Source organism: Notechis scutatus, chromosome 3, assembly GCF_049901735.1.
Source record: "Notechis scutatus isolate UNSWTSFEM ecotype Mainland chromosome 3, rNotScu1.2, whole genome shotgun sequence".
NCBI lineage: Eukaryota > Metazoa > Chordata > Lepidosauria > Squamata > Elapidae > Notechis > Notechis scutatus.
In genome coordinates this window covers 204,045,463-204,066,493 of record NC_142011.1, presented here as the reverse complement: position 1 = coordinate 204,066,493, position 21,031 = coordinate 204,045,463, and the positions used below count along the sequence as shown (strand labels likewise).

General features: G+C 45.8%; 1 protein-coding gene across 1 annotated transcript in view; it reads left to right on the top strand.

Moving 5' to 3' along the window:
• Nucleotides 1–6,391: 6,391 nt before the first annotated feature.
• The window catches only part of KCNK9 (potassium two pore domain channel subfamily K member 9), a 123,530-nt gene continuing 108,890 nt past the window's right edge, over nt 6,392–21,031 (top strand). Inside the window, exon 1 of the mRNA XM_026683816.2 lies at nt 6,392–6,745. Coding sequence (XP_026539601.1) covers nt 6,463–6,745 — 283 coding nt within the window. The 5' untranslated portion in view covers nt 6,392–6,462. The remainder of the gene's footprint in view (nt 6,746–21,031) is intronic.

Sequence of the window (21,031 nt, the reverse complement as noted above, 5' to 3'; positions counted from 1 at the left end):
AGAAGCTGGACTGATTGCATGAGATAATTTATGGGGAAACGTTGGTAAATTGTCCAAGTCATGTAAAAAAATGGAAAAAAATGATAAATACCAGGTAACACTTAACATTTCATCTATAAGGCTGTGAAAGTTACTGCAAGGGACCTGCATTGGGCAGAGTCTGACACTGAAGGAACTCTAAGTTGAAGATTCCTTCCAACTTAGTGATCTGATCATTTTATAACAGGTGCCTGTTCTGTGAGCTTACATAAAAAAATATCAGGCATTGAAAACTTATTCTGTGGAAGCCAGATGAAGAACAGGGATGCAAGAGTTCAGACTGGGATGCTATTTGCATGGAATCAGGCACAATGTTGGCACCACAACTACAGATTATTATAGATTAATAGAGTTGGAAAGGACCTTGTGGGTTGTAGGTCATCTAGTCCAACAACCCCCCACCCAAGCAGGAGACCCTACACCATTTCTGATAAATGGCAGTCCACTCTCTTCTTGAAAGCTTCCAGTGTTGAAGCTCCCACAACTTCCAAAGGCAACTTCTGTTCCATGGGTTGATTGTTCTCACTGTCAGAAAATTCCTCCTTATTTCCAGGTTGAATCTCTCCTTGATCAGTTTCCATACATAGTTCCTTGTCTGGCCTTCAGGTGCCTTGAAAAATAGCATGACCTCTTCTCTGTGGCAGCCCCTCAAATATTGGAAGACTGTTCTCATGTCTCCCCTGCTCTTTCTCTTCAGTAGACTAGTCATGTCCAGTTCCTGAAACCATTCATTGTATGTTTAATCTCCAGTCCCCTAATCATCCTGGTTGCTCTTCTCTGCACTTTTTCTAGAGTCTCAACATCTTTTTTATAGTGTGGTGACCAAAACTGGATGCAGTATTCTAGGTGTGGTCTTACTAAGGTTTTAAAGAGTGATATTAGTACCTCACTTGATCTTGACAGTATCCCTCTGTTAATGCAATTTAGGATTGCATTAGCTTTTTTGGCTGCCACCGCACACTTCTGGCTCTTATTTATCTGGTTGTCCACTAAGACTCCAAGATCTCTCTCCCAGTTACTACTATTAAGCCTAATTTCCTATAAGCCACTCATTTTTTGTTCTTTGAGCTACAGACAAAACCAAATGCATAACAGACTAAAGACATGGAGGAAAGGAAAGGGTATTATAATGGATATTATACTTTTACACTCCATGGCCTCAGAATCCTGTAGGAAGACTACATCTGAATAACAGATTTGGAAGGGACCTTGGAGGTCTTCTAGTCCAACCCCCTTCGAGCAGGAGGCCCTAGAGACCCATTTCAGACAGGTGGCTGTCCCAGTCTCTTAAGTGTTTTCATGGAGCAGGGTCACACGCATGTAAACAACACTTAAAGGTAAAGGTTCCCCTTGCACATACGTGCTCGTTGTTTCTGGCTCTAGGGGTCGGTGCTCATCTCCGTTTCAAAGCCGAAGAGCCAGCGCTGTCATGTGGCCGGCATGAGCACCAAAGTGGTCTCTGTTTTTCTACTTGTATTTTTACATGCTTTCGAACTGCTAGGTTGGCAGAAGCTGGGACAAGTAACGGGAACTCACTCCGTTACACGGCGCTAGGGATTCAAACCGCCGAACTGCCTACTTTCTGATTGACAATCTCAGCATCTTAGCCACTGAGCCACCACGTCCCCTAAAACAACACATAGAAACCCATAAATTAGCTCAATTCTTCTTCTTCTTCTTCTTCTTCTTCTTCTTCTTCTTCTTCTTCTTCTTCTTCTTCTTCTTCTTCTTCTTCTTCTTCTCCTTCTTCTCCTTCTCCTTCTCCTTCTCCTTCTTTTTCTTTTTCTTCTTCTTCTTCTTCTTCTTCTTCTTCTTCTTCTTCTTCTTCTTCTTCTTCTTCTTCTTCTTCTTCTTCTTCTTCTTCTTCTTCTTCTCCTCCTCCTCCTCCTCCTCCTCCTCCTCCTCCTCCTCCTCCTCCTCCTCCTCCTCCTCCTCCTCCTCCTCCTCCTCCTCGTGTAAATATAAACTTGGGCTATGATATTTCCTTACAGTCTTGTTTCTTTGCCCTTTCCAGCATCCTAATGGATGTTTCACACAACAAAGGTTGGAAGATTCAGGTTTGCCACTACATACAACCTCAGCAAAAATCTTCCACCAGTTTTGACTTTTCAAGATGTGAGCAACAGATATGTGCAAACCTGCTAGAAAACATGTTTTCCTCCCTCCCTTGTGTGTAATCCTATGAGGTGACAATTTGTCTTGTTTGGTGCTTTAATCTGGCAACTTCGGATGAACTGCGTTTCTTTGAATTCTCTTGCTGACTTTTGCACTTCTCCTTCTCTCACACACAATTGCTCTCCTGCCTTAACTTTGAAAGGAAGGATGAACATTTTGGAAATCTTATTGTTTTGTAGAGTGTAGGAGAACCTAGAGCAGTGGTTGCCAACCGGTGGACTGGGGACCACTGGTGGTCTGTGAGAAAATTTTGGTGGTCCACAGAGAAATGTCCCCCCCTCAAAGCACTCTCCCCAAAGCAATTAATCCAGGCTGCATGGGAACACAAGGCTGTGCCACCCACATGGCCCTAAATTGCATTAACAGAGCGATACAATTACGATCAAGTGAGGTACTAGTACTACTCTATAAAGCCTTAGTAAGACCACACCTGGAGTATTGCATCCACTTTTGGTCACCACACTATAAAAAGATGTTGAGACTCTAGAAAGAGTGTAGAGAAGAGCAACCAGGATTATTATGAGGCTGGAGGCTAAAACATGAAGAACAGTTGCAGGAACTGGGCATGGCTAGTCTAGTGAAGAGAAGGACTAGGAAAGACATGATAGCAGTCTTCCCAATATTTGGGGGCTGCCACAGAGAGGAGGGGGTCAAATTATTCTCCAAAACATCTGAAGGCCAGACAAGGAAGAATGGATGGAAACTGAACAAGGAGAGATTCAACCTGGAAATAAGGAGAAACTTTCTGACAGTGAGAACAATTAACCAATGGAACAGAAGCTGCCTTCAGAAGTTGTGGGAGCTTCATCACTTGAGACTTTCAAGAAGAGATTGAACTCCCATCTGTCAGAAATGGTGTAGGATCTCCTGCTTCGGCAGGGGTGGGGAGTTGGACTAGATGACCTACAAGATCCCTTCCAACTCTGATTATCTGTTAAAAAAAACAACTTTTTTTGTAACTGAGGTGTGAATGTGACTGAACAGACCAGTTCTACCAAGGAAGAGAGGAAACTGAAGTTCATCCAGATTCTAGAGCAACAGTAGGTCTTCTGGTCCATTCCTTGAGCCTGAAGTTTCAGACATGTCTAAATATCTCAAAAGTGCTTTCTCAAGAGGCTAGTTTCTGGTTTTTCTTTGAAGACATTTCTGCTGAAGAAGCTTCTTGGATGAGAAGCAAAAAGTCTTCAAAGAAAAACCAGAAAGTCCAGTTGCCTCTTGGGGATAAAAAAAAAGCACCTTTGGCCATGACCTGGAGGACTGAGAATCGCCATAGACAGAAAGTCTCTAGAATACTGCTCACTTACCTCGAAGTAGACAACTTCAGGTTTACTCTATGAGCCCAGCACAATAAGTTTGCAGCCAATCCTTACCGTGGGCAAGTTTTAAAGACGGAGTAAACGAAGTGCCGTTGACTTTCCGTTTCGGGGTCTTGCGAAAGAACCGGCAGCCGGAGGTAAAGGAGAACCAGGTTGGTCACCTTCTCGAGATCTTTGCCCAACGGCCACCGAACAGCCCAGAACCCGCTCCTCTTCCTCCTCCACTTGGCTCCGCGGCCATGAAAGGAAGAGGACAACCTACCAAGGCACCACCACGCCCCGGGATGAGCCTGGGAGGCGCCTCTCGTCCTTCAGAGTCCAGAGCCGGATTTGAAACCCAGAACAGAACAGAGGGGGCGGGGCCGGCTCAGGGGGCGGGTCCAGAGTCGGAGACAACGAGGCCGCGGATCGCAAGCCAAGAAGCAATCCGAAGACTCGGCGGGCGAGGAGTCCAGCGTCTCCTTTCTTCCCCCGCCAAACAAGGTGGGTGGATGGGAGACGGGGGTGTGTGTGTATGTGGGGGTTGTTGCCTTCTCCTCTCCCCCCCCCACGGGACTAGCCAAGGCTCCGGCTTTTGGTTCGGTGAGCCGGGGAGGATTGCGGCGGGGTGGGGGCGCGCAGCGGTGAGTTCCCCTGAATCAACCCATGGCTTGCTCCTCCCTACTCCATCTCAACTCTGAGACTGGAGCAGGAGTCGACCCGGAGGGGAGAGGCTGTCTGTTCCCCTGCTGCCCCCTCCTTCATCTTCATGCCCCACGTTTCCCATCCTGGGGGGTGGGGGAGGCGGAGGCTGGAAAAGGCAAGCGAGTCTTCCCTTGGCTCCTGGGCAGCCGGAGCTGCTCACACTCCTGCCAAAAGATTTCTCCAGGCTTCCCGGGCGAAGGGGAGGGGAGGGTGGCCGGGTGGGGTGGGGTGGGGAAGGGCCAGGTAGCTCTCCTCTCTTGAGCCTCCTAATTTCGATGTCTTCTTCCTCCCAGCAGGGAGCCTCGAAAATCCGCTGCGGGATTCAGACCAGCCCTTCCCTCGTTTCTGTCTGCCTGCGAAAGGAAAAGGAAAGGAAAAGAAAGGAAAGGGACAGAGGCGGCAGGAGGTGGTGGAGGCAGCGGGCGATCACTCGCTTTGCAAGCGACTCCAAGCACCGAGCTGAGCCAGGGATCGCTCGGCCACCCTCCTCCTCCTCCTCCTCCTCTGCTCTCTCTTTCTCTCCTCCCTTTCTCTCCCTTGGGGAGGGAAGGGCGAGCCCTTCTGCAGAATGCAAGCTCCCGAATCTAGGCTCCCGCACGCACCCCTGTCTCCGCGGACGCCCCAGCCGGTCTGATCGATGAGCGTTGCCTCGCCCCTCCGCCGAGGTGGCTGCAGGCAGGCAGGCAGGCAACCAGGCCGAGAGCGGCCCCGGGCGGAGTCAGTCAGCCTTCCCAGCTCCGCCGAAGTCGCTTCCCGAGCTCAAAACCTTCGTCCGGAGCGTTTCTTTTGTTCAGCGGCGAGTGCCAGCCGAGAGGGACGGCTCTCTTCCTTCGGGCTCTCCCGCCTCCTTCCCTCCACCCAGCCTCTTTCCTAGTGGAGCAAGTCCCTCAAAAGTTGAATTAAGCCAAAGGAGAGGTTGAACGGACCGAAGGCAATCGAGGAAAGGGCGAAGGGCGAGCGAACCCAGCCCAGCCCCTGCCCCTATACTCCGCCACTGCCTTCCCGCCCCCCTCCCCAGGTTTGGAGATTCAGAAGGAAGCCTGGCTCGAGCGGAGCTTCCCGGTCTGTAGAGGGATGGCCAGCTTCCTCAAGGCTTTGCGCGCAGGACCTCTTGGGAATAGCAGCTGCCCCAGAGTGGCGCTTCCCGTGGGCTGATCTCTCGGACTCCTGGCGCTCCTGCCTGGCGAGCATTTGCATCTCGTTCCCCCAACATTTTTTTCGGGGGGCGTTTGGAGGAGGAGAAGGAGGAGGAGGATCTAAGGCAGTCGCGGAGTTTGCAAGCTGTGGTCAGTCGCTTTCTCCCTTCCCGGAAGTTCTCTCTCTCCGTCCCCTCCGAGGTCCGGGACCCTGGCCGATGCCGGGCAGGCCTCCTCCGGGAAAAATCACCATTGGACTGGCCACCCGCCGGCCGCTTCTGGAGAAGACAGCCCAACTGTGCCCGGGCTGGAAGAGGAGTGCCTCTCGGGCCGCCTTTCGAATGGGTCTCCTCTCCTTTCTGCCTCCCCATCCCTCAAAAAGGAGTACCTCATTTCAACCCCTCTGATGGGACTTCCGCATCCTTCCACCCCTCCCGGGGCTTAAGAGTTGTCCGGGAATAAGTAACCAAGCTTCGGAAAGGCAGCGCCTCCAAGCAAGAGAAGCGAGGAGAAGGGAGAAAGAGAGAGAGAGAGAGAGGGAGAGAGGGAGAGGGAGGGAGGGAGAGAGAGAGAGGGAGAGAGAGAGAGAGAAGTAGAGTTCGGGAGTTCTCCGCGCCACCGGTTCGACGGGAGCCGGGAGTTTGCCAAGAGTGGGCGGCTTGGCAGGGCTGGGCGAGAGAAAGAAAGCTTGTAGCTCAGGATTGGGGGGCCACGCGGGCTGGAGCTTCCCTTCTTCCCCTCCCGAACGGCTCCAAGGCTGGCTTGTTGAGTGAGAGGCGCCGTTGATGGCCCTGCGCGCCGGGACGGCTTGCTTGGCGCAGCTCTTGCGCAGGGTTTGCCGGCTGCGCCTTCAGCTCTCCAGACGCTCCAGCAGCCTCCTCTGCCTCTCCGCCTCCCAGGAAGACGACCACGCAGGCGGAGAGAAGCCGCCGCCGCCGCCGCCGCCGATTCAGCACCAAGGACAGCCGCCGAGCCGAGGGAGCCCTATTGAGCGTCGACGCGGCCGCCCCGCGCTGCTCGCCTGGCCGGGCTGCTGCCTCGGGGCCACCCTGTCGGATCCGCGGGCGGCCAGGGGGGGACATGGTCCCCTCCGTGGGCCCTTCCTGGCGGCCATGAAGAGGCAGAACGTGCGGACCCTCTCGCTGATCATCTGCACGTTCACTTACCTGCTGGTGGGGGCGGCGGTCTTCGACGCCCTCGAGTCGGAGCACGAGCTGCGCGAGGAGGAGCAGCTGAAAGCCGAGGAGACTCGGCTGAAGGGGAAATACAACATCACCAGCGACGACTACCAGCAACTGGAAGAGATCATCATGCAGTCGGAACCCCACCGGGCTGGCGTCCAGTGGAAATTTGCCGGCTCTTTCTACTTTGCCATTACGGTCATCACCACCATCGGTGAGTCCCCTTCTTGGTGGGTGGGTGGGAATGGCCTCGTGGAGGGGGTGGGTTGGGGTCGGGTGAAGGAGGCCAAGTCTTGTCTGAGAGCAATTGACGGGTGGAGCCGAAGGCAAGGAAGAAGTAAGGGACCGATCTCTCAAGCTGAGGTTAAAGGTATGCTAACTGTAGGATTGTGGGAAGAGAAGGCAAGGAAAGTCTTGGATGCGAGGCTGAAGTTTCACCCCTTCCCGGGGTTACCATCCAGGGCCTTCTCCTTTGTTGAAACGCCCACACAATTTGAATTTCTCAAACTTATGCTCCAGTCTTTTCCACTTTCCCATATTCCAGGGAAAAGTTTTCTCCATTGCAAAGAGCTAGGTTGGGAGTAAAAACAGGGACTGGAAAGTTTTCAGGGGGAATTAACTGTTATTGCTTTGGTTGTCTCCACACCCATGTCTGGGGAGCAACACAAATCACGAGCTGTTTCCTCAGCAACACTAAGGGAGGTGCAAGGAAACGCTTCTGGCGTAATTCTTTGGCATGGATATCCCTGATACAAAAATACTTATTTAGAGAAGAATGTCAGCACAGCAACTTTTCAAAACAATTGGGCCTGCTATCCTACGCACAAGCCCTGGGAACTACTTCTCAGTCATCTGGAGGGGACAGGTATAGAAGGATTTGAGCTGCAAGTTTTTTGTTTAAGCTTATTCGTGTCCTAGGGAAAAGATTTGCAAACTTCCATGGTTGTTCCTGGGCTATTATTATAAAATCATTTTTAATGAGCTAAATACGAATCTTTACAAATGGATAGTTTGGAAGATGTTACATCCGAGCTATAGGGTTGTTGGGATACAAATAACTCAATATTATGCCTTTAACCGCTCCTTCTGATTATTTATTTTGGGAAAAAGGTGAATTGTCTAGAAAGTCTTTATGACTATCCTAATTACAGGCTCATAACTTCTATCACCTCTCGTGAAAAAGAAAAGAGTCGGCCATCAAGCAATATCACAACACCGGGAGTATTTCTTTTCAACAGTTGAACTCTTAAAGGGTTAAATAAGCTGTAAAATTGGCAGTTGGCTCCTGAGAAACTTTCCTTCCTCAATTTAAAGCAGACATCAGTCTATCAACCCCATCAGTCCGAAACTCCTGGTTAAAAAGAAATTGGCAAAAGTAAAAATAAAAATATAGAAGTGGTGGGATGTCCCTTCTAGCCATTTTTGTTTGCAGTGGCTCCATTACAAGATGCGTATGTTTAAAAAAAACCAACGGATATGTCTTCTTAGGACATTGCTAACTGTGGCAGTCCCAAGATATGACTGGTTAATTGTGCCTCGGTTGGATTCTATTGGGCAGGACGTGAACAAATAGATTGGTGTGATTAATCAAGATGGAAATTATCATGTGACTGTTTGGTCTTGTTGCACCCACAGGATTATTCATACATGAAAACGCTGCCTGTTTTCTAAAGGAAGGTGCATTTCATCTTAATTAGAATTGTCAGCAAATGACACAGCTGTTGCTTTCCCCAGGTTTACGTTTCGATGTTCTTACCCGTGGCCATGGATTGCTAACTGGGCAGATGATCCAACAGGCTTCTGTAATTGGTGTCTTCGTTTGGGGGTGGAAAAGTTTTGTCCATCACATGTACGCGTTGGTTCCCTTACACAGCGGTCTCTTTCTTATTTTATAATGAAGGTTCCCTATGAATTTGCAATCAGAATGGCTTAGGACCGATCTTAACATGTGTTTATTAGTGGAGAGGCTAAGAACATAAAGCTTTTTTTTTTAAAAAGCATTCCAGCTGCTTCTTTTTATGGTGTTTTAAGTTTTCCTATTAATTCCACTTAGTTTGCCCTTTTAGCGTGTCTCTCTGCTACAGAAGCATCAAATAGTTTCCTTTCATTTGGGTTGGCTATTAAGTTAATAATGCAGATAATAAGAGCACGAAAGGGGAAATCTTTTGTGCCAATAGAGCCCATTTGTTGGAAGCTTGCTGTCCTCCGCATTTCTGAGTTGTTAATTTTAACAGCAGACTTGAAGTGCTTAGCTTCTGTACCTCTGGAATGGAGCTAAGAATGTTCTCATTGTGTTAACCAGAAAAACAAAAATAACAAAAGTGCCCAAGATTTTAAGCAATCCTGGATGCCACAACCTGGCAAGGCTCCATCAAGAGTGGGAATCATATGTTGTGTACCTACCCATTCAGCATTTAACTGTAGGTTCTAAAAGTCTAGATAGTTTCAGCGGATGTTACGGATGGGAACTTAAGACATGTATCTTTTCTTTTTGTACACTGAGAGCATTTGCACAAAGACAAATTCCCTGTGTGTCCAATCACCCTTGGCCAATAAAGAATTCTATTCTATTCTATTCTATTCTATTCTATTCTATTCTATTCTATTCTATTCTATTCTATTCTATTCTATTCTATTCTATTCTATTCTATTCTTCCCTTCCCTTCCCTTCCCTTCCCTTCCATTCCATTCCATTCTATTCCATTCTATTCTATTCTATTCTATTCTATTCTATAAGGGCCTGGAAATACGTTGTTTTCTCACCAGTGTGAAATTTGTAGTCCTTCATTGTAGAAAAATAATGCGGAAAACCAGAATGAGAAAAGGAAGACCTTTCTGTACACAATATATAGAATCCATCTATGGAATTCCATTCTTTGTCTATTGACTGTCTATTGAGTGGCATGGTGGCCTAGTGGTGAAGATAATTACCTCCACTTAGAAGATTGAGAGTTCAATCCTAGGTGGGAGCAGATGTTTCTCTCCTAGAATGTGAAGAAAAGAAAAAAAATCTGCTGTCAACTCCACATAGGTGTCAGGAAGGGCATCTGGCTAGTAAATGCTCAGCTCCATCCAGTCACCCCAACTCTACCCCAAATACGGACCACATGCTTGTAAAAATTGATCTATCTAACCATCCATCCATCCGTCCATTGTGAGTGTTCTGACCTAGGCTTCCCCAACAGCACAAAGCTGATTCCTCGTCCTGATAAACCCCTTTCATTTAGTTTACAGTGAATTCCCCTCAAGCAAAGTCCCAGCCAACAATCTTTTAAGATATTTCACAAGTACAGACCTTTATCAGACTTGGAGAGTAGCCAACCCGATATCTTTCAGAGGCTGCACTGTAGCAGACAATACTTGGCCCAGAATGCAGGAACAGATCTTCACCCAAATGAACTTAATTGTCTCCTGCAAAGCCCCACTCCCCTTTTGCTCCTCTTTTATACCCTATGGGAGGGGCCATTCACCATCCACCTGTGGCATTACTCCCAAGTTGACCCTTGTTCCTTAGCTGTTCCCTTCTTCTGGCAGCTCTGTGCATGTATACACAGGGAACAGGCTCCAGCTGTTCTTCTGCCTCACTGATGTCCGACTCCAAAGGCAGCTGATAACTGCAAGCCTGCCTTGGCCCCATCTCTGCCTCTGATGCAGAGCACTTGTCAGAGTCTTCCCCAGACTCCAGGCTGGCCCATGTTCCTCCCCAAGCTCCTCACTGTCCGAGTCTGCCACCAGCTCTGTTGGCCACTGGAGGCCACAACAGTGAGCTGCCTAGTTATTTCTTGAGATGGGTGGCTATAAAAATCTCTCTCTTTCTCCGTCTCTCCCTCATTCTCTCTCTCTTTGCCTCCTATCCATCCATCTGTCTAAGGAACTCTAGGTGGCCTACCAAATACTATGTCACTGCATTCTATTCCAATGCCTATGGAAGAGCCAAAAACACCAGTAGGATCAAGGACTCAGAAGGGATGCTCTTCCAAAGGACAGGCGTAGCTGTGGAGAAGACAGGTCTCCTAAATTCCCTGGGATGTCACTGCTTTAGAGCTGTAAAATGGCGCATCTCAACTCTCTCAGATATGACTGGTTGATAATAGGAGAGAGAAGGCCCCTTGGCCACTAGAAGTTATGAAGGACATAGAAATGACAACCCTTGATAGAAAGAGTTACCAATGGCTTCTGACTTTCAAATCAAGGTAGCATTGCTATGTGTAGTGGTTTTTAGGAAGCAACTGTAATATATTTGCTTTTCTGTCCAGGCTCATGAACTGTCTGAATATTCCTGTGATACAAAATGCTGGACCAATCAATATAGACTAGACTAGACTAGACTAGACTAGACTAGACTAGACTAGACTAGAATAGAATAGAATAGAATAGAATAGAATAGAATTCTTTATTGGCCAAGTGTGATTGGACACACAAGGAATTTGTCTTAGTGCAAATGCTCTCAGTGTACATAAAAGAAAAGATACCTTTGTCAAGAGTCAAGAATCATCAGGTACAACACTGAATAATAGTCATAGCATACAATAAGCAATCAAATCAATAAATCGTAAGGATACAAGAGACAAAGTTACAGACACAAGTGGGAGGAGATGGGTGATAAAGAGTGATGAGAAGATTAATAGTAATAGTAGTGCAGACTTTGTAAATAGTTGGACAGTGTTGAGCGAATTATTTGTTTAGCAGAGTGATGGCATTTGGGAAAAAGCTGTCCTTGTGTTAGTTGTTCTGGTGTGCAGTGCTCTATAGCATCGTTTTGAGGGTAGGAGTTGAAACAGTTTATATCCAGGATGTGAGGGGTCTGTAAATATTTTCACAGCCCTCTTTTTGACTCGTGCAATATACAGATCCTCAATGGAAGGCAGGTTGGTAGCAATTGTTTTTTCTGCAGTCCTAATTATCCTCTGAAGTCTGTGTCTGTCTTGTTGGGTTGCAGAACATAAGCACTGAACATTCAACAACATGGTTGCATGTCGCATCATTCTGCCTTAAATCAATGCATATTTTCTTTGTTGGCCAAGGATGTGTTAATCCTCATCGTGAAATTAGTTGCCTGTGGAAGATATCAAAATCAATGGCAAATTAACCATGAGTTAATTTTCAGTCCCGCAGAATTCAGGCAACTTGTGACCCATGACTGTATGAACAACACCCAGGTTCAAGTTGTGCTGTGAGACACAAACTGATGAAATGGGTGAACTAGGCAACATTAACCAACTAGCCAAGCCGTGGGAATGTATGTGGTAGATCTTTATTTATTGCTGTGTGAATGAAGTTCCTCCTAGAAGATATGAAATAGATTAACTTTCTCTCTTTAATGGGTGGAGTTGTCTCCCTCCCTCACATACATTTTTCTTCTGCTTTTTTTTTTTTTTTGACTTTAGGAGAGAAAAAAAATGTTTTTAAAGTTGAAAAAAACTGGTTGCTGACATGAAGGGTGCTGCATTTGTTGAGTGTTAAGTGGTGTTGTTAGGGTTTCTTTTTTTAAAAAAAAATGTTTCTATTTTTAAACTCACCTTGAAGACATTGTTTGCTCTCAGTTTTTCAGCTGAGAAGCCACCTGGGTACAATTCAGAATGAAAAAAACATTTTGTGATTTAATGAGAAATGATTTAGCATTTCATTTTGTTGGGACACTAGAATTTAAGTTGCCAATATAATTTTCCTCACCCATGAATACTTCTAGTTGTACTTTCTAGATTCTTATTCAAGTTTGGGAAAGGAATGGAATTGTAACAACAACAATAATAATAATGTTCCAAAGATTAACTTCTCTGGATGATAAGCTGGTATTTGACTCTGAAATGGTTAAAGTTTTCAAGAATCTTCTATTTGTTTAAAACATTTAAACATCTAGAATTAAAATTGTCTCATTTCCTTCCAGGCACTGTCTTAATTTGATAATCCATTTTATAGTTTGATTATTGACATTTATTTCTAGGTACTGATTTTTTTGTTTGTTTATTTGAACCAAACCATTAAAGTGAAGTTCCAAGCTAAGAAATAGACACTGTAGAGCAGGGGTGTCAAACTTGATTTCATTGAGGGCAGCATCAGGATTGTGTTTGACCTGGGGGGGGGGCATGGGGGTGTGGCCAGGGTGGGCGGGGCCAGCTCGACATCACTTATGTTGGGGGCATCTGTGGTGGCCAAGTGCTAAGGCAGTATTTCCCTCAGTCCCTCCCTCACTCTCATTATTATCTTCCTTCCTTCCTTCCTTCCTTCCTTCCTTCCTTCCTTCCTTCCTTCCTTCCTTCCTTCCTTCCTTTTCTTCTTTTTCCTTTCCTCTCCATTCTCCTTTCTTCTTCCTTCCCATCTTGGATGAGAAGCAAAGCATCTTCAAAGAAAAACCAGAAAGTCCAGTTGCCTCTTGGAAAAAAAAAGCACCTTTGGGGTACCCAGGTTAAGGTTGCATTGCCAACCCTGCCTCTTTAACTTTTGTTATGCAAGTGAGAAAATGGTAGGCTGTAGCTATTTGATCACTGCAGTGGGGGCGTTGCTGTTGATTTTTATCCTTTGCTTCTAATAAGTTGGATCCAGATTTAGGAAGTAGTCTTAAATCTTAATAAGTCAGATCAGATTTAGGAAGCAAGGAAATCCCTAGGACTTTAGTTAGTGGTGAATAAGCTGTCCTGAGGATTTCATTGGGTGGCAACAACCTACCTCAAGAAAGTTTCATGTGATCTAATGAATTCCTTTCTTTTATGTGAACAGTTTTCAAATGGTGGTATAGTAGTATATAATCATAATCAACAAATAGCAATAGCACTTAGATTTATATATTGTTTCACAGTGCTTTACAGTCCTCTCTAAGCCGTTTACAGAGTCAGTCCCTTGCCTCCAACAATCTGGGTCCTCATTTTACCCACCTCGGAAGCACAGGAGGCTGAGTCAACCTTGAGCCTGGTGAGACTCGAACTGCCAAATTGCAGACAGCCAGCAGGCAGCAGAAGCAGCCTGCAATACTGCACTCTAACCACGGCACCACCGTGGCTCATCTGTAATGTTCATTTACTTATTTAAGTTTATATGGACATCCATCTCAAATTTATAACTCTGGATGGCTAACAATTACAAACAACACAAAAACATGTACAACAGTAAAATAACCACACACGTTATTAGTGCCAAGTTAAAAACCGCCTAACAGCAGCTCAACACAACCTTCTTATATATCTGGATCCGCAAATGTGGTGACAAAATCATTTTGGGGACAAAAATATTTGGGGGGAGGGCATGATGTTTCATAGAGCTAGTCCCATTGGTCCATCAGATGACATTCTGTAGTAGATGTGACCTCAAGCTTGCCTCTTCTGCTATATCTTAAGGGATGGGTGGATATGATTGGGACTGATCTTTAAATTTATGTTTGAGAAGGAAGGAAGAAAGGAGATGGGGATGAGAAGATGGAAGGAAGGAAGGAAGGAGGGAAAGAAGGAAAGAAGAAAGGGAAGAGATGGGGATGAGAAGATGGAAGGAAGGAAGGAAGGAGAAGGAGGGAAAGAAGGAAAGAAGAAAGGAAAGAGATGGGGATGAGAAGATGGAAGGAAGGAAGGAAGGAGAAGGAGGGAAAGAAGGAAAGAAGAAAGGAAAGAGATGGGGATGAGAAGATGGAAGGAAGGAAGGAAGGAGAAGGAGGGAAAGAAGGAAAGAAGAAAGGAAAGAGATGGGGATGAGAACATGGAAGGAAGGAAGGAAGGAATTGATTTATTCAATGCCTTCAAATCTTTCTTTCGCCAAAGACAGTGGCACTATTACACTACACACAGTAGATGTGTTTATACAACAATGTTTATACAACACATCTAATTTGATTTCCAAATTAACACCATTCCTGGATTTCCATTGAAATTGATCCTTAAACTAGTCAAGCAGACTGGGGTTTGTGCAATAAGCTAAGTGAGGAAAAAAAAATCACTAAACACTCAACATGAAGTCTAAACATGATGCCTAATCAAGTATGGCACGTGCGCCAATGCATCTGCTTGCCTTATGAATGATTTGGTTCAACAGGTACAAGCTTGTGAACTTGCCCATGAATAGACTGCCAGCGGTGACCTGTTTTGGGCACATATATGTTTCCAACTTGTTTTTCTACCAACCGCATTATTAGGTGTACATTTTCATGAAGTGTGCAGAATATGCGAGGATTGTATTTCCCTCTTGTGTCAACTCTATTGAGGGAAATGATGAATCACTTAAGAATTAAGAATACGGAAAATCAAGATTTCATGTGCATTTCTTCCTGGCAATGTTATCTGACTGCCTTTCTTTGTGGAAGGACTTTCCTTCCTTCCTTCCTTCCTTCCTTCCTTCCTTCCTTCCTTCCTTCCTTCCTTCCTTCCTTCCTTCCTTCCTTCCTTCCTTCCTTCCTTCCTTCCTTTCTTTCTTCCTGCCTGCCTTCCTTCCTTCCTTCCTTCCTCCCCTCCCTCCCCTCCCTCCTTCCTCTCTATCTCCTTCCTTCCCTCCTGCCTCCCTCCCCTATTTCCTTCCTCTCTATCTCCTTCCTTTCTTTCTCCCTCCCTACTTCCCTCCCTCTCTATCTCCTTTTTTCCTTCTTTCTTTCCTTCCTTCTTTCCTCCCTCCCTACTTCCCTTCCTCTCTATCTCCTTCCTTCCTTCCTCCCTCCCTCCATACTTCTCTCCCTCTCTCCTTCCTTCCTTCCCTCCCTCTCTATCTCCTTTCCTTTCTCCCTCCCTCCCTACTTCCCTTCCTCTCTATCTCCTTCCTTCCTTCTTTCCTCCCACACTTCTTTCCCTCTCTCCTCACTTCCCTCCTTCCTCCCTCTCTATCTCCTTTTCTTTCTCCCTCCCTCCCTCCCTACTTCCCTTCCTCTCTATCTCCTTCCTTCCTTCCTCCTCTCTATCTCCCTCCACTCTGTCTCCTTCCTTTCTTTCTCCCTCCCCACTTCCCTTCCTCTCTTCCTTTCTTCCTTTCTTTCTTTCTTTCTTTCTTTCTTTCTTTCTTTCTTTCTTTCTTTCTTTCTTTCTTTCTTTCTTTCTTTCTTTCTTTCTTTCTTTCTTTCTTTCTTTCTTTCTTTCCTTCTTTCCTTCCTTCCTTCCTTCCTTCCTTCCTTCCTTCCTTCTATCCTTCCTTCTTTCCTTCCTTCCTCCCTCCCTTCTTCCCTTCCTCTCTATCTTCTTCCTCCCTCCCTCCCTCCCTCCCTCCCTCCCTCCCTCCCTCCCTCCTTCCCAAACATAACTTTAAGGAAAGATAAGGAAGATAAGTGATCTTCATCTTTGCACCCAATTCTTTTTTTGGCGAACCCTTTCCTACATTTTCCCTATCTTTAAGACAATGTGGTAGACACCATATTGGCTTGTATGGAGGTGGAGGTGGGTGGGAATTGAAGAGAAAGTGGGACATGATATCCCTGATGCTAATGATACGCCTCATGTTATTTGCATAATGACACCATGACTTAATCCCCGCATGTTGGACTGCATATTTACTCTTGCATGTAGTCGCTGCGATAGAAACGGAGCACTTTCAGGATTCTCCTAGATCAGGGGTTCTCAAACATTTTAAACAGAGGTCAATTCAAGGTCCCTCAGACTGTTAGGGGTCCTGGACCGGCTGGGTGGGTGTTGCCAGGTGGTCATGTGGGTGGGTGGGAGTGGCCAATTTAGCAGTCCATTAAACAATACACACAAATTCAACTTTAATTTGTTATGCTCCTAGAGGTGGAAAACAGGTTAGTGAAGAGATGTGGCTGCCTTGGGGGGTGTTGAGGGACTTCTGTTTCTCTCTCTCTCTCTCTCTCTCTCCCTCTCCCTCTCTCTCTCTCTCTCTCTCTCTCTGTCTCTCTCTGGAGGCTGAGGAGGCCAAAAATGGGTCATATCAGGTGTGGGTCTTGTGAAGGGGTCAGGTGTGGATCACGTCAGGTGAGGGCCATCACTTTTTAAAGTCATTTTATTGAGTGCTGTTGTAACTTCAAATGAATGAACTGTTGTAAGTCGAGGACTGCCAGTATAGGAGAGGACTTGTCTTTGATAGGAAATGGCCTGTTGGTCACATGTGAGGAAAAAACCACTGTTTTTCTTGGATCTTAGAGTCTTAGTGGACAACCAGTTAAGTATGAGTCAACAATGTGCAGCGGCAGCCAAAAAAAAAAAGCCAACACAATCCTAAATTGCATTAACAGAGGGATACAATCAAGATGAAGTGAGGTACTAATATCACTCTATAAAGCCTTACTAAGACCACACCTGGAGTGCTGCATTTGGTCACCACATTATAAAAAAGATGTTGAGACTCTAGAAAGAGTGCAGAGAAGAGCAACCAGGATGATTAAGGGTACTGGAGGCTAAAACATACGATGAACAGTTGCAGGAACTGGGCATGGCTAGTCTAGTGAAGAAAAGGACCAGGGGAGACATGATAACAGTGTTCCAATATTTGAGAGGCTGCTACAGAGAGGAGGGGGGATGTCAACCTATTTTCCAAAGCCCCTGAAGATGAGACAAGGAATAATGGATGGAAACTGAACAAGGAAAGATTTAACCCAAAAATAAGGAGAAATTTTCTGACAGTGGGAACAATCAACCAATGGAACAAAAGTTGTCTTCGGAAGTTGTGAGAGATTCATCACGGAGGCGTTCAAGTAGAGCTTGGACTGCCATTTGTCAGAAATGGTGTAGGGTCTCCTGCTTGGGCGGTGGGTCGGACTAAATGACCTACAAGGTACTTTCCAACTCTGTTAATCTGTTAAACTGTCTCTTTCACTTCCTTGCAGTGCTTCCATTCCTCTCTGCTTTCAGAAAAGGTATTCAGATCTGTTTTAATCAAGTCTTTTGTTAATTACGCCTTCATTTATTTATCTACTGCATTGAGTGCTTATTTGCTAATGGAAAAATACAGTATTAGGAGAAGGTATAATAAGTAAATTATGCCATTATAAATGCTAGGGCTCGAAGCAGCCAGCCCCTAAATTTCCTAAGGTTAGAGACTGCCAATTTGGACTGTTTAATTTTGCAATTTCCATAATTTATTCTGATTGCAACATCTGTGGGCTTATAAATGCCCACAAAATCCAGTTTTGCTACCAGGGGATAAAGAGAATTTTGGAAGTCGAGTTGACACGAACCTACTTATAGATGCAATTAAAATTTATCGGTGTGCTCCTCTCTCCATTCTGAAGTGAGCAAACAGTACTGTCAAAATGTGTTCCTAATATCAAAATCACCCAAATGTTTCTCAGGCTTTTTGGAATATTAGCTGGATTTATTTATTTAGTGTATGACATGCGATGCCAGGGAAATTTACAAATGCTAGGCACACAATGCAGTCCTGCCCACTTAGATTCATAGTTACTCTATTCAGTGCTTGCTTGCCTATCCTTGTTGTACCACGGAGGGTAAACTAGCTTTACACCAGCTGATTAATAGTGCTTGAGTTGCTGGCTCTTCTGGGCTCTTCCACCGGTCTTGCCCCACCTCGTGTCACGATGCCTCGTCTCTGGCCAAGTCCAGTGCCACCTCCCTCCCTCCGCACACACTAACATGGCTAGGTTTTTCCCCACCAAACTGGTACCCATTTATCTACTTGCGCTTTTGCATGCTTTTGAACTGTTGCTCAGCAAGAGCTAGGGATCGAGCGATGGGAGCTCACTCCATCTCATGGAGCCAGGCTCGAACTATCGGAATGCAGATTTATTTATTTATTTATGTGTTTGTTTATTTATTTATTTATTTGTCAAACATGTACAAGGTAACAAGTACAAGGATGAACATAAACATGAACAAAGGAGGTAAATACAGATAAATGGGGACAGTAAGACAGGGACGGTAGGCATGCTGGTGCACTTATGCACGCCCCCTTTAAGGACCTCTTAGGAATGGGCTGTGGTCCACGGTAGACAGTTTGAGGTTGAAGCTGTCAGGATTTGAGGCTATAACAGCGGAGTCGGGTAGGGCGTTCCAGGCATTGACCACTCTGTTGCTGAAGTCGTATTTTCTGCAATTGAGTTTGGAGCGGTTTACCTTGAGTTTGTATTGGTTGTTTGCCTGTGTTGTTATTGTTTCTGGCTGGCATTTCCAGCATCCTTAAGCCTCTACACACACACACACACACACACACACACACACACTCACGGAGAACACAAAGAAACTGAATTGAACAATGGGTAGAAAAGCTGTGTCTGCCCTTGATCTTTATCCAATGTTGTGGGTTCAAAAGAAAGCATGGGACGTGGTGTAGCATTTCCCGCCTAAGCAGGGGGTTGGACTAGAAGACCTCTAAGATCCCTTTCAACTCTCTTATTCTATTCTATACTCTTCTCAGTGCCTAGTATCTACCACTGACTTGGTACAAAATGATGTATGGATATGGTGAAAGTCAGGATAGTTGGCAAGAACAGAAAAATATCAAGAGTGATTGTGTACAATCTTGATGCAAGTTGTACTGATTGTTAGTTTTCTTTTCTTTTCCCTCTTATCTTCTGCCTTTAATTGCTTTTTCCTCTTGCTTTCTATTTTTCTGTTTTGCTTATCCCAAAAGGGAATAGAAGGATGGATAGGAATGCGCCACCAGTTTTGATTTAGATGCGGGTAAATGTACAGAAGGACAAGAAGTTTAAATATTCCCATAGACAGCAATCGGATGCTGAGCTGGCCCCATTGATTGACTGAGCCATTCTGCAGCTCTATAAGGCAAATCCCAAAGGTGCTTTTCCAAGAGGCAATTGGACTCTCTTTGTTTTACCTTGAAGACGTTTCACTTCTCATCCAAGAAGCTTCTTCCATTCTGACTGAATAGTGGAGAATGGAAGGATTTATACTCCTTGTAGTCATCTAGTCATTAGCACTCATCTTAAAAGTCATTGAGGCCACTTGGAGGTTTATCTGTGCCCTCAGGGTCACTTGAATAGTTACAACACAGTCCTTTCAGCAGTTCCAAGAAGGTTCCATACCTATTTGCACTCTTCAGGTGACTCTGAGGACACAGATAAACCTCAAGTGGTCTCAACAAAACTCTCAAACAGAGTGCTAATGATCGGAGGATTACAAGGAATATAAATCCTTCCATCCTCCCATCATTCAGTCAGAATGGAAGAAGCTTCTAGGCCAGGGGTGTCAAACTCGATTTCATTGAGGGCCGCATCAGGGTTGTGTTTGATCTTGGGGGGGCAGGGTGGGTGTGGCTGGGGTGGGTGTGTCCAGCTTGACATCACTCATGCTGGGGTGGTTGTCACTGGTGGCCCAAGCATTCTGCCAGTGAAAACGGGCTCCTGAGCTCCGTTTTCGGCTGCAATGGCCTCCTGCAACTCTGCCAGTGAAAATGGAGCACACAGCCCACCCAAGCTCCGTTTTCACTGGCAGTGGCACCGCAGGCCAGTGCTGTTTCCAGGGCGACCCTGCGGGCCAAATCTAAGCACCCCCATGGGCCGGATCTGTCCCCCAGGCCTTGAATTTGACACCTCTGGTCTAGGCCTTTCTCTCTGTGCTCTTAATGCCTTTGCCTACTACAGCCAGAGACTACAATGAGATTGTGGGGAACGGGGGCTATTTTCAAATGATATTCTGAAATCTGGAACTTGTCAGAAGGTGCTACGTCTTGAGGATATGACTCTCCATCTGCAAGAAGGCTCCACGGCAGCCAGTTTAAAGTTTCCCATGGGGCTTATATTTTTGGGCAATCAGACTTTCCTGAAAGCAATTAATTTAATGGAGGAGGCAATAGGTATTACTCTTGCAAATTATCTCTTCTCCCTGGCTGTTCCTGAAAGTCTTTAGCTTGGCTGCCTTATACAAAGCTGACACCAGCCAGAGCATAAAACAACTCAAAGTAGTAATGCAAGATCAGAAGATGTGGAGAGATCCGGTCCATAGAATAGCCAAGATTCAGATACAACTGAATGAATATCATCATCATCATCATCATCATCATCATCATCATCATCATCATCAATCCAACACAGATACCTGACTATTGTTTAATAGTGTCTGGCTTTCCAGAGAAAACTTTAGCTTCCTTTCACCTGCTGTTATAATTGGAAAGGCATTAACTTCTGCCCCCTAAGGGATATTCCCCTTCCAAGCTATTTCCACATTGGTGGCTGGAAGGTATATTTTACAATTCCACATGGGAACGCTGTCCGTTAGCTCTTTGCCCTTAAAGACTATGGATGGTGCAAGTCTCTGTAGGCTTCATGAGCAGAGGTGGTATTCAGCCAGTTCTGACAGGTTCTGGAGAACCAGTAGTGGAAATTTTGAGCAGTTCAGAAGAACCGGCAAATACTACCTCTGACTGGCTTTGCCCTCATCTATTCTCTCTCTGGCTCCCACTGAGTCCCCAGCTGATTGGCTGGGTCTTCTTTTGTTGCCCTGCACAGGAGAATGGAGCTGGAAAGCAGGTTAGTGGGGTGGGGAGGGAATGAGGATTTTGCAGGATCCTTCCCCTGAAGTAAAGGTGGGAATGGAGATTTTACAGTATCTTTCCCCTGCCATGCCCACCAAGCCACACCACACCCACTAAGCCATACCCACAGAACTGGCAG